At 33.8% G+C, this 14,277-nt stretch overlaps 1 protein-coding gene across 1 annotated transcript; it reads left to right on the top strand.

The window, feature by feature from the left end:
* Positions 1-5,554: 5,554 nt before the first annotated feature.
* Positions 5,555-13,971, top strand: LOC131160205 (protein disulfide-isomerase-like). Its single transcript, XM_058115609.1, has 11 exons — positions 5,555-5,971; positions 7,882-7,912; positions 8,046-8,333; positions 8,422-8,610; positions 8,725-8,850; positions 12,019-12,156; positions 12,244-12,363; positions 12,565-12,682; positions 12,997-13,109; positions 13,418-13,642; positions 13,737-13,971. The coding sequence occupies exons 1-10, from the start codon at positions 5,772-5,774 to the stop codon at positions 13,619-13,621; spliced, it is 1,527 nt and encodes a 508-aa protein (XP_057971592.1). The 5' UTR covers positions 5,555-5,771; the 3' UTR covers positions 13,622-13,642; positions 13,737-13,971.
* Positions 13,972-14,277: the final 306 nt, after the last annotated feature.

The following is a 14,277-nucleotide window of genomic DNA, read 5'->3' as shown; positions in this document are numbered from 1 at the left end:
TTTGATTAAATAGATTAAAAAAATACCCTCTGTGTCCCTAACAACCATATTTTGGGAGATATCTATAAATACCCCTTCATAACTCAATTTTTAACTGATGCTTCGATTGTAAATCCTCCCAAAATATTTTTGTGCTTTAACTCATACTCTCTTATACTTATTCCTTCGAAATATTTTCTTTAAGAGAGCTGTAACGCCCTGAAACCCTTAAACACGGGCCCGGTGCGTTATACCTGATCATATCCCTAATAAATCATAATTAAACCTAGCATATGCAGCGAAAAATATAATCATAATCTCCATGTAACATAATACCAGAGTTTACTAATTTCTATCTATAATCCAAAGTATTCATCCAATACCTACATTTCCATATATATACATACATCTCCAAAAGCATTTCAGTATTTTCACAACTATTCTGTTCTCAACAGGCTTAAAACATAAAAACTTAAAACATAAATATTTACATTCCCCCAAAGTGTTTTGAAAATATACCCTTTCTCTTTAAGTCCCTCAAAATGCTAAATACCCTCGAGCTCCCCAAGCTCAACCTCTAGGATGTCCTGAAAAAGAAATAATCATATTTGGGTGAGACACATCTCAGTAAGGGAAGAAATATACATATTAAAATAGCGCGTGGCCAACATGAGATAGATAGATATCATTTTTATTTCATTTGCAAATCATCATATAACATTGAAATCGTTTTCTGAACCTAAACAATCACATGCAAATATTTAACCCACGAGATTACCCAAGGATAGGGGTGATTATCCGCCCATACAAGTAGCACCCTTTTGCTTTGATACTTAGGTAACCCTAAGGTCACAATTAAAACATATCAGAGCACTTACCTTACGTAGTAAGCCCTCAAGTGGTAGATTAATTTTGTACTCACACAATTCAACAATAGTTTACTGACAAGGCCCTAAGGATAGGGAATCCTACCCGCCCATACAAGTAGGTTCCCCTTGCCCTAGTGTGTTATGTAGCTACTGCCACATCTGAAGCTACTAGTGCACTCGCCTTACTCAGCAAGCCCTCAGGCGAAGAGTATGTCTCGTCCAATCGTAACATGTTCTACGTACATACATACTTCTATTATCATAATACATCATTCTGTTCTGTCATTATACATTCATGCACATTCATTCCTGTTCATAACTTAACTTTGCATTTTGTTTCACTTTAAGTGACTCTTTCCCATTTATATCATTTACCTTTGTCATTTCATTTCATCGTCATTTCATTGCATAACATTTCATTTCATTACTTCGTACTACAGCTGGTCTTTAGCTATCATTAGTTAGTCTACGTAGAAACGTACTAAATCTGCTAACACAGCTCCTTTTAGCTGTCATCAGTTAGTCTACCCAGAAGTGTACTAGATCTGCTAACATGATTGTTTTTCAGCTATCTTACATTTACATGGTTGTATTTAACATACACAGACAACATTGTCTATATCATATTTTATTCTCATTGTTTTACTTACTTAGCCTACATCTCATACATTTAACATATAATTTGCACAGATTCTCATGCCACACAATTTAGCAGTAAAATTCATACATATTTCTCATAAAATAAGCCAACCTACATTTAACATTTACATGCTCAAAATATACTTCATTTCTTACATAATTCCTTAGAAAATTCCTTTCACTTTCGTTTGTTTACTTTCACACATACATAACTATATCGACAATCCTAGGCTCAGAAAACATAAATTTCATGACTGGCATTTTAAACTCACATAAAAAAATATATATACATAAATAACACATGTTCATTTTTAATTCATGAAAAACCTGATTTAATATATAAATTTCTCCCTTACCTTGTTTCTTGAACTATCCTGACAGGGACTCCGGAAAAATACTTGTGGTGCTCACCCAAATCCTGAATCAAAAATTATAATCCCATGTAATTAATCTCGAATAAAATATTATTTAATATTTTTTAGGCTCATAAATTCTAAATAAATAAATATATCCTTAAATATAGCCAAATTACCAAAATTTCCCAAATTTATTAATTCATTTCCCCAAAATACTACCCATCTAGCCTTCTCTAGGCTCCACATACTTCAAATTAACATTTAAACTAATATTTAATACTCTCACTTAATTTTCTAAATTATGCCTGCGGGGCCTAAAATTACACTCGCGACGCTTACCTGAACTCTGATTCAAAAATCATAATTTCATTTAAATTATTTCTAAATAATGTACTATATAAATATTTTCTAGGATCATAATTTTCAATTTACAGTTATACCCGCAAATTTAATTAATTTACCAAAATTTTCAAATCCCACTCTCGCTTTGGAGTAGGGTTTAGAAAATCCCAATTGAAAAATTACTTACGTCAAAATGACGACGACGACGATTATGACCACGTGGTGGTACCCGTTCGCTGATTTAACAGTAGATTTAAAACAAAATTGAGAAAATGAAAAAAAATTACCTTTTCCCAGGAGCAGTGTCTAAGTCGCTCCCACGACCAATCTGCTCTAGTAGAAATGTCGGCAGCGGAATCAGGAATCCAACAGCACCTTCCGTTTCCCGATCCGCTACAAATTTACCGAGAAATTGAGAGAAGGAGAAAGACAGAGATGGAAGTAGCTGGCGCAGAAATTTAAAAAATTCAGTGTCAGGGTGGGGGGCGTAGGTCTTCTTCTTCTTTCTTCTTCTTATTCTTCCTTCTTCTTATCTTCTTATCTTCTTTCTGTATAGTAACTTTACATATATATATATATATATATATATATATATATATATATATATATATATCTTATTTTAATTATTATATTTTTTTAAATCCAATGCAATAATATTTAATTTAACAACTAGTTATTTAGTTATTTAATTTATCTTAATTTAATTTAATTTTTTTCCCACGTCATTCCTTTTATTTATTTATTTGTTATTTTATTTATTATTATTTTTTAAAATTATTTTAATCTTTTTAAAATTTCTGGTCTTTACAAGAGCATTTATTTTGAGCATTTAATTTGATCATCCCAAGCATTTACTCTCTCTCAAGCTTTTATTTTGAACATTATTTTTGAGAGTAAGTTTAAAGTTTCTCCCATATATTTTCTTGATAAATATTTTTGAGAAAACTTTTGTAACTTGTGAATCTTTAAGCATCCCATTACAAGATTCAAAAGTTCATTGTGTTTTTATTGCAAAATTTTTTTTGACAAAAACACTAACTTCCCTTTGAGCAATATTTTTGAATGTCATTTTTGGGAAAATCTTTGGGTAAATCAAGAGTACCTTGAACATATTTTCATATACATATTTTTACTTGAAAGGTCTCTCACATTTTGATTTTGAGAAAATCATTTAGAAGCAAAACCCTAGGTTCTTCTACACTTTTCATTCAAAAATATTTTAGAGAAATATTTATTAGGGTTTGAATATTTGAGTATTCATTATATATATTTTTATTCAAAGATTGCAAAATTATATTGAGAAAAACACATACATTACTGAACATTTATTTCATATCATACAAAAGTGCATTGAGCTTCAATCTGTACATATCTACTTTTGTAGAAGCACTAACGTTTGTACGAAAAATTTTATTATCTTTGTATTCCAGACATAGCCTAAAGAGGAATACACCATCCTATAAGGTGTACTGGTTTGACTCTAACCCAGTTAGGTGAGTTGAGGAGACTCTGCCTCGTAAGGAAAATTGGTGTGTTTCTGCTCGGTAAGTGATCTGAGAAGACTTTACCTCGTAAGAAAAACCAGTTTGGCTCAACTTGGGTAATTGAGTTAGGTAGGCACCTACCTATAAGGTGTCAAGGTTTGACTTCGCCCGTAAGTGAGCCGAGGAGATTTCGTCTCGTAAGGAGTATTGTAAACGACGATGCTCCACCCGATTAAGCGAGCAAATAGTGGAATCCTTAAGCTGAGGCTTGAGACATGGATGTAGACAGGATTGACCGAATTTCGATAACAAATATTGTGTCATTCTCTTCTCTATACTCTTTACTTTCCGCACTTGTATGCTTATGCTTAAATTGTTATGAATGCCCTATCTGTTTTAAATATTTGCATACATTTATATTTGGGGGATTTGAGATTACTTAGAATGACCCTAAGTTGCACAATACTAGCTGTGGTTTAAAATTGAACACACATAACCTATGAATTTTTGTTTAAATATCTAATTCACCATCTCTCTTGAGATTACAACATTCACATCATATTTTAAGGTTAAAATTATCATTTTTTAATAAAAAATAATAAATGACATTAATTATCACGTAAAACATGAGAAATTATTTAGATATATCAACTATTGTATAGATTGTGATGAGACCTTGACAAAATTATACGTGAGAAAAAAAATTAACTCCTAAAATGGGCCATAAATGCATTAAGGTTCCTAAATAAAACTATAGATTATAAGATATTTTTATTTATGATTGGGTGTTTTTTTTATAAGTAATAATAGAGATGAATTTATTATTTTAATTTTGTTAACTCTTTGTGTGAATTAGGTAAAGAAAAACTAACTTAAAACATAGTAAAAGAAGGAAATATAAAAGCAGAGATTAAAAAAAATATTTTAATAAAATAGTAGAAAATTGCTAAAAGAAATCCATCGTATCTCAAAATCAAATCAATTTTTTTCTTTTTATGCTAATCATTTGCACAAAAAGATAGAAAAATAAAAATATATATTTTTACACTTGACCAACGATAGACGTAACGAAAATTGACAAATCAACTATAGCTTTATAGCATAAAATAAATTCGAGTTTGGAGTGCATGTCAAGGTTAAAATGTGTATTTTTTAATAAAATTAATAGTAAAAGACACTCAACTCCTCTGAAATTTAGTAAAAATACACAGATCTTCATTGAAATTTTAAAAATATCACACGTCTCTCGAGGTGTCAAAAATATCATAAATCTTTTATGAGGTTTGTAAAAAAGACGAACCTTCTATCGTTTGTTAAAATATAAAAAAAGACTTGTGTCTTTTTGACAAATTCAGGAGAGGTCATTAAAATTCTTGAAACCTTACGAGAGTTATTTGAAATTTATGTAAAAGTTATTATCTATTTGTCAAATTTTAAGAGAGGTTAATACCTTTTACCTCAAAATTAATGAACATCATTATTTTATTAGGTCAAATGCAAATTCAACTATTAAGAGGGACCAAATTGCATTATTAAGAATTGGGGGTTTCATTTTTAAAAAAGGGCAACTTGGTCCACCTAGATCTAACACAAAAATTCTATTAGAAAAAAAACTTTAAGAAAGACGGGATCGTCTGCAATGGCGCGTTCTTCTGAAGAGTTGGGTCAACGAAAAGAAACGAATAGAAAAAGCATAAGTGAAAGAGGATAAATGAATCCAATAGAATGCCGCCATGTGGCAAGGACTAGAAACAACCCGTGCACCTGCGCAGCACGGGATGTTTCCAGAGAGAAAAATGCAAGTTTCCAAATTTGCCATGGTTTAATGCTTCAATTTACTACTTAATACAGGGAAATCCACGTTAAATCAAATATTAAATTAGTCAAACACGGTGTCAATGAACAGAGCAATCCGGCAATGCCACGTCGGCGCCCTCGCACTCCCGTGACGTGCGCCCGTGGCGTCCCTCCACCTCACGTTGCGTGGGCAGCTGGATTCGGAGAACAGGGTTTATATGAGGGAGAGAGAGAGGGAGAGAGGTGCAGTGGGGTAGAGAGAGAGAGAGAGAGAGAGAGAGAGAGAGAGAGAGAGAGTTGTGGCTATGGCGTCTAGGGTTTCGACTTGCTTTGGTGTCTTCGCGTTTGCTCTTTCTCTGTTCTCAATTGTAGCGGTTTCGGTGGCAGAGGCGGAGGGTGAGACCGAGAGTAGTAAGGGAGAGTACGTGTTGACTTTGGATCACTCCAACTTCTCAGATACTGTGAGCAAGCATAAGTTCATCGTCGTTGAGTTCTACGCTCCTTGGTACACCCAGACTTTCTTTTAATGCTTTTTTCCCGATCATTTGCACTGGTGGAACCATTGGTTTTTTTGGATCATTGGTGTCTTTTGTTTATTTTTTTAAAATGTTTTGTTGTGGAATTATGCTGAATTTTGTGCATCATCTGTGGATTTATTTTATTTTTTTGTGAATTTTGATCAATAACTCGTACCATCTGTGGATTAATTTGAGAAAAAATTGAATTTTTTTTCTAAGACAGGAAATGCTGATCAAATCTTATCTGGGCTTTTCTTTGCATACAATGTTTTGATCTTGCTGTGTGCGTTATATAATGATTTTTTTAAAATTTACAAATAACCATCTCCGTGCTCCAAGACACTGGATACTCCCTGATGATTGTGAAATTGTACTGAATTTTGAGCATTATCTGTGGATTTAATTTTTTTCCCGAGTTCTGATCAATAATGCTTACTATCTGCTGGATTAATTTGAGGAAAATTGAATATTTTTTCTACGAGGTGGTTCAGAAGATACTGATTAGATCTTACTGGGCTTTTCATTGCATACGCCATGCGATGTTTTTGATCTTGTTGTGTGCGAGATATGATGGGTTATTATTATTATTATTACTACGGAGAGCTATCTTCGAGCTCCTATACACGGGATTACTCCCTGATGAATCTGATTTTCTGTTTGGTCGCTACGCCTTGGGCATGTTTGGATGTTGAACAGAATTTGAACTGCTCCATTTTATTTGGTGAATCGCTAGCGTCTGTTCTTTTTTTTTCTTTTTTTTCTGGAATCTGGATTTCATTTTCTTTGATTTTGATCAATAATGCACAGTATCTCCTGGATTAATAGGAGGAAAATTGAAAATTTTATTTTGACACGTTAACTTTTAAACTTAAATTTTCTTTCATTTGCTGACTTTTTAAAACTTCATTTATTTTAGTTTTAATGTATTTACTGCCTAAGAAGAACAAAATGAAATTATTTTTAATATCCAATTAAAACCAACTATTGCCTGTGGATTTAATGGTAATAAATATGTGAAGATGGACTTTCACAAATAGACTTCCACGAACTTGTTAAAAATATCCATTTAAAACCAATTACTGGTTGAGGATTTAACTGTAATAATGATGTGAGGATGTATGAGCGGTAATCATATTTCATCAAAGAAATAACTGCATTCAACAAAAGGTGGAGGCGGCCCTCATTGAGGATAAATAATGGTATTCCATTGATGATGGTTGATGACCAATTATGAGTCGAAGGCATTAAGTAGGCAAGATTAAGACCATGAACATTGATGTCACCAAGAAAAAAGGGTGCCTAAGGAGTAGTGGGGGAGATAACTTGTAATACAATAGAAGAGTGAAAAGGATTTATGTGGCAGACCTTGAATGATGGGGTTAAGTTTGGTTTTGTGAGAATTGAGATTGGGGCCTTAGGATGTGATTCCTTGAGTTTTTTTTATCCTGATTTAGATTTGAAGTTTAAAGTCAAGTCTATATCGCTATTCACATTTGACATTTTTTTCCCTTCCTATAATTGTTTATGTTTTAAAAAATTTCATGAATCAACTTGTGAAAATTAAGTTCCATCTGTAAAAAGCCAGAGAAAATTTGCAATAAGAGTATGAGGCTTGCAACCTTTGACTCTGGGGTCAGCCTCGTGCCTTAAAAATTTATGTTCATTTGAAGATGCTTAATGATTAAAGCTTTGGTTGGGATTGGGTTGGTCGTAGAGACATCCTTGTGGGATCTTACGTATGTGAATTTGTCGTTTGCGAGACATGTTTTGCCAATTTTAATTATTATTATGATTGCTAATCTATAGTGCGAGACATTTGATGAAAGGTTCTCTGCATTTTGTTTTCTTTAATTTCATTTTCATAATTTTGATGTATATTTCCCTTCTCTTGTGGTAGGTGTGGGCATTGCAAGAACCTTGCTCCTGAGGTAAAATTTTATATTACCTCATGCAATTCATGGGAGAAGTTACTTCTTTGTTTACTAAAATTTTTAATGGCTAACCATATTTTTAGTTGGCTGATGGATTTGTTTCAACTGCTGTATGTACTGTGATATTTAGTATGAAAAAGCTGCATCAATACTGAGCAGTCACGACCCTCCAATCATTTTAGCCAAAGTTGATGCTAATGAAGAACCAAACAAAGAACTTGCAAGTAAACATGAGATTCGTGGTTTTCCCACTCTTAAGATTTTCAGGAGTGGAGGGAACAGTGTTCAAGATTACAATGGCCCTCGTGAAGCTGAGGGTATAGTAACTTATTTGAAAAAACAAGCAGGCCCTGCATCAGCTGAAATAAAATCTGTGGAAGATGTTGGTAGTCTTATTGATGAGAAGAAGATCTTCATTGTAAGTAGTTTTTGGCTATTTGTTTTTTTTCCCTACCCCTTTTCTCTTATTCATCTTTGTCTACTGAAATATTTTTGAATTCTTATAGGTTGGGATATTCCCAAAATTCTCTGGTGAAGAATTTGAAAATTTCACTTTTCTAGCTGAAAAATTGCGTGCTAATTATGATTTTGGTCACACTTTGGATGCCAAACTTCTTCCACAAGGCGAATCATCAGTCAAAGGACCGGTAGTTAGGTTACTTAAACCATTTGATGAGCTGTTTGTTGATTCCCAGGTATCTTTTCCATCATGGATTTTGTGGCACTCAGATTATCCTTCAGTTATATGATGTATGATGATTGTGATATGAGTGTGTATTATTTTTTTTATTTTTTGCCTTGTACAACAGGATTTTCAAGTGCATGCTTTGGAGAAGTTTGTTGAGGATGCAAGTGTGCCTGTTGTGACCATTTTTAACAATGACCCAAGCAACCATCCATTTGTTATGAAATTCTTCAATAGTCCAGATGCCAAGGTAATCGTCGTCTTTCCTTTTTGCGGATTGATCAAAATTTTTTCATCATGCTTCTATCTTTTTAGTGGTGCCTCAAAACATGCAGACTTCTTTGCTTCATTGTAGCAGAAGTCTTCTCCTTTTCTTCCTTAGATTTATTTTCAGAATATCTTGGCAAAAATACATTTTTAGGTGCAAGGACTCTCTCAAATGGTATCCATCCAGGAGGTTAAGTTTTTTGAAATGAAAAAAAAAAAAAAAAAAGGGAGAAGAGGACACTGAGAACAGTTTTTTGAAGTGAAAAAGAAAAAAAAAAAAATTTAAACAAAAAGAAAAGAGGACACTAAGAGACTCTCTCTCACTCTCTCTCTCTCAGGTGCACTCTTTTTTAAGGATGTTGAATTTCATGTATCTGTTATTGTTCTGTATATCAGTGCAACTAGTGTTCCAAGAAACCTTGAATTTTCTTCTCACAATCTTTGGCATAGAGAATGTTGTGAGGAATTTTTTGTTTCCACAGTTTCTATTACTTGGTAGAGTAGATATTTCCCTTCCCTATTGCCAAGCTAGAGACAAAATCTTTGCCATAGAGTTTTAGGTAAGTATTGTGTTTCTTAGAGTATAGAACAAGTGGGAACTGACACTTAAGAGTATGTTGAGCTGTTACCCAATTTCAATGAGATTTCTGTGGTTAAGTAGATTGATTATGTGACTAGATGAAAATTATAAAGCGAAAATACTCCACTCTTCCTTTACCATAAATATGTCATATTGAACTTCAGATTACTTGCTTTAGTTTAGTGTTCGCATTTCTCTAGGTGCATTATGTTTTTAGCATTTTTTTGGTGACTGTAGTAGCATTTTGTGGTAATACCAGTTCATGTTTTTTTAGGGTGTTAGCATATCTCCAGTTTCAGTCACTGCCAGCTTTGGCATCTTTACATTTTGTATGCTTTATAAATTTCAAATTTGGTCCTAAAAGATTTTTTCTTGTTTGAGACTAAGTATAGCCGTATAGGTATTAAGATTAAGTCATATGATGAAACTATGGGAAAGGTTAATTGAACAAAGAATAAGACTAGAAATGAGGGTTTCAGAGAATTAGTTTGGTTTTATGCTTGGGAAATCAACAACAGAAACTCTTTATCTTTTAAGAAGATTAATGGAAAAGTTTAGGGAAAAGAAGAGGGACCTGCATATGGTTTTTATTGACCTAGAGAAAGCTTATGATAGAGAATTTAGGGAAGTTCTTTGGTGGGTTTTAGAAAAGAAGGGACTTTGCAATAGGTATACTGAGATAATTGAGGTTATGTATGATAAGAGTAATGACTAGCGCTTGGATTGAATTAGGATATAGAGAATTTTCAATCATAATAGGTGTACATTAAGGTTCAACTTTGAGCCCTTTTTGCTTTTTGTGTTTGATGAACTCATTAGTCATATCCAAATGTGATTGCTTGCTGTATGTTGTTTGCAAATGATATCATCTCGATTGATGAAAGTAGGAGTGGTGTAGAATCTAAGTTAACTTTGGAGAACCAACAATCTAAAGGTTTTTAGGATAGGATTGAACTTGATAATGAAAAAATTAAATCCTTTATGCAAGCGGAAGGCAAATTGTAGAGGATGTAATATATAGAGTTAAAGTAGGTTGTGTAAAATGGAGGAGTGTGTCAAGTGTGTTATGTGATCGTAGAATACTCTTAAAATTAGAAGTAAAGTTTTATTAGATGACTACAATTCCAGCCATGTTCTATGGATCAAAATGTTGGGAAACTGACATGTACAAAAAGTAGAAAAGTTGTCAAAATGTGAATGTTAAGGTTGAGTGATGTAATATTAAAAGATAAATTAAAGAACAAACATATACCCAATAAACTAGGCATAGCACCAGTCAAGGACAAGGTAAGGGAGGAATGGATTAGATGGCTTGGAGATTTGAAATGCAAGCCTAGTGGCACACCTATGAGTTAGTTATTGCTTCTAATATTAAAAGGGGTAGAGGTAAACCTAAAATAACTTGGAATGATGTTGCAAGGAAGGGCTTAATAGCTTCTCTTAAGATAGAGGAAGATAATGCTCTTGATTGGGTAAATTGGGGGAAAAGGATTCATTTAGCTGACCCCACCTAGTGGGACTTAAAGCTTCTTATTGTTGTTGTTGTTGTTTTGACTATGTATGTAAAACATAGTCTAGAATACTTTAGGGAGAGTGTTTCTTACGCATTTTCCACAGAAAAAGAAAAATTATGCAAGGGTCTAAAGCAAGGAAGCATCCAAGATAGATAAGCGTATGATAAGATCTATAAAAGATGGAAATTTGCTTTCTACAACCCTATGCAAACACTTCCTGCTTTGGGATTTGGCTAATTGATCCACTTTTATGGTCAATGGTGCATCAATGATCACCCAGTTTCCATGAATGATATAATGTCTAACTTCCTTTGCCCTTAAGTTAAAAGCAGAGCACTTAAAAGACTAGGCGATGAAAATATCATGATTTCATTTTTAATTTCTCTGTTGCCATCATGTCCTTTAAAAAGTATTCTATATTTCATCTTCCAATTAGGTTGAACATGTTGTCTTAGTGCCATCTGCCCATGCATGTTTTAAAAAACTTACTATAGTGCACCATATGTGATCTCAAATTCTCAGTAATGCTGCTCTAAAGCTAATTTCAATATGTTTTTGGGGGCTTATCACTTCAATGAACTGTTTCTTTGTAATTAGGAAGCAGGAGTGGCCCCTGTAGTTGCAAAATGCCTCTCATTTCTCTTAAAATATGACATGTTTAATGGAGGTTCTTTTTGTATTTTGATGTGTTAGGATTTGATTTAGAAATTCTTAAATTTTATTGTGAAATGTTGTAACCTCCTGCCCATTTTTTGTGGAGATTGATTTTGCTACAATCATTTTTTAGTTCTTAATCAACAAAGCCTTTGCAAATATTTCTCTTTTCAACGGAGTATCGGTGTTGCTCATCTCCTGATTAGTTTTGAAGTACAGGAGGAGAATATAAACATTTGTTTTGCCATATTTCATCTATTTTGGTTTACATATTTGTATATTTTAACTCATTTGTTATTCATTATGATTATTTTTCAAGTTTCTGAGCAATCTTATCATATTTTTCATATGGTTGATTAATTAATTTTTTGTTTTGTTTTTTCTTTTTCTGCTGGAATGATAGGCTATGCTGTTTTTGAACTTCAGTAGTGAACTTTCTGACGCTTTCAAATCCAATTATCATGATGTTGCTTCCCTCTACAAAGGAAAGGGCATAAGCTTCCTGCTTGGTGACCTTGATGCCAGTAAAGGTGCTTTTCAGGTTTGTTTTTTTCTCCAGCCGTCTGTCTTTGGTTGGTAATTTGCTAAATATATTCAAATGTTTAATGCATTGGGGGTGGATGTACAGTATTTTGGACTGAAAGAAGATCAAGTACCTCTTGTCATCATTCAGAAGGATGATACTAAGAAGTATCTTAAAACAAACTTGGAGCCTGATCATCTTGCTCCTTGGCTGAAGGAATACATGGTGATGCTTCAGCTTCTTTTGTCATTGAGAATGTTCATTTAACCATTATCTTTCAACTTGGCAGAATTCAGTTTTGTCATGTATTCAGATCCGAATCTAACTCTTAAAACTCTTTTTCTTTAGTTTGTGCGAATTTCATGTTGTGGATCATTGTTGTCTCATCATTATTGAAAGTAATTCTGTATTGTAACATATTTCCAGGATGGCAACCTAAAGGCATTTGTCAAATCAGAGCCTATTCCTGAAGTTAATAATGAACCTGTGAAGGTGGTGGTTGGTGACAGCCTAGGGGACATTGTTTTCAACTCAGGAAAGAATGGTGTGTTTCTATCAACATTTTATTATTGCTCTTCATCAAATATACTTTCTAGTTGATAAGAAATTTAAATTTGGCAGGTTGAGTTTAAAATTTCTCTTTTTTTGACAGTACACATAACATTTTAATGGACATGGTTAATCATGTGGGTAGCCAAGCCTAATAGTGTATTGATTGATAGTCATGTGACATTGCAGAGTCTATTTTGAAGTCTTTATTCTGGCGAATTATTTAGCCTTTTCTTTCAACTGTATCTTTTTACCTTTCATCTCCTTGGGAAGAACTTGACATTGTTTCTTTCATTCTCAATTCCACAGTTCTTCTTGAGTTTTATGCCCCTTGGTGTGGACATTGCAAGAAACTAGCTCCAATCTTGGATGAAGTTGCCGTCTCATTTGAAAACGATGCTGATGTTACCATTGCAAAGCTCGTAAGATTCCTTTTATTTCCAGTCATGGGGTAAAAAAAATAATTATCTACCTGTTTGCAATAAAATAAAACTAGTTCAACTGGCTTGGATTTAGTGGCGTTGTGATTGAGATGGATGCCTGTGCCATGGACAGGCAAGGTCCCAGTGATATACTTCGACAGCTTGTTGAATATTAATCATAATTGGTCATCCATGGGATTCATCGCATGGGTTCCTTATTTTTTAATCCTGCCTGTGTTATTATCTCGATGGCATTGGTTTGTTTCTTTTTTGACTCTCGACCTACCTCATTTCTTCAATACTCACAGGATGCTACTGCAAATGATATCGTGGACGACGCCTTCGAGGTTAGAGGTTACCCAACATTGTACTTCAGATCTGCAAGTGGCAATGTGTTGCAGTATGAAGGGGGTAGAACCAAGGAGGATATCATTGAATTCATTCAAAAGAATCGGGACAAGTCTGGCCAAACCGAGTCTGTTCAACCCGAGTCGGCTAAAGATGAACTGTGAGCAGCCGCAGCCACAGCCAGGGTAGGTGCTAATCTCCCTTATTTCATATAATAGAAATTTATATCCCCTACGGGGGCGGTGATCAACCAAATGTTCTATGCCCTTGTCTTAGCAGGAAGAGTTTTTGGACGACAGCCGAGAGAATACTTTTGTCTGGCGGAAGAGGACTTCGTAGTTTAAGCTGCTGACTGCCCCCCCTTCTTATTTAGTCACTCGTCTTTTTTTTTGATTTCTTCCTTTTTCTTTCCTTTTTTTGGGGTTTGGGGGGGAACCTCACGTGTACTGAACCTTCTGCAAGTTTACCCTTTTGCTCTCACATGGAGTTTCAGTTGAATCAAATATTTATCCTCTCTCTCTCTCTCTCTCTCTCAAGTAGTTGATGCTTGTCCTTCATTACTTACATATTTGAACTATGTAATTTTTTCCCTGAAATCTAACCAATTATTGGGAAAATTTAATCCTTTTCTCGGGAAAATAGCCAAATAAAGTTTGCTAGAAATGCCTACAGGCGCCTGCAAATAGACTTCTTGCTACTGCAAGACAATTGTAGCATCAGATGAATGGCGCCAGACTTGTAATTCTCCTATAAAAAAGATTTAATTGGGACAGTTAGTTGTGTCATGTATAAAATAAATTCAGTCATAGCAATATAAAAT

Source organism: Malania oleifera, chromosome 7, assembly GCF_029873635.1.
Source record: "Malania oleifera isolate guangnan ecotype guangnan chromosome 7, ASM2987363v1, whole genome shotgun sequence".
Taxonomy (NCBI): domain Eukaryota; kingdom Viridiplantae; phylum Streptophyta; class Magnoliopsida; order Santalales; family Ximeniaceae; genus Malania; species Malania oleifera.
Note: the sequence above shows the minus strand (reverse complement) of the source record. Positions and strands in the feature narration are given on the sequence as shown.

Bases quoted from the DNA above. Each gene is read 5' to 3' on its own strand.
- LOC131160205 (XM_058115609.1), top strand. From the start codon at position 5,772: ATGGCGTCTAGGGTTTCGACTTGCTTTGGTGTCTTCGCGTTTGCTCTT. The intron at 8,611-8,724 runs GTATCTTTTCCA...CTTGTACAACAG, and splicing joins AGCTGTTTGTTGATTCCCAG to GATTTTCAAGTGCATGCTTT. The intron at 8,851-12,018 runs GTAATCGTCGTC...CTGGAATGATAG, and splicing joins TCAATAGTCCAGATGCCAAG to GCTATGCTGTTTTTGAACTT.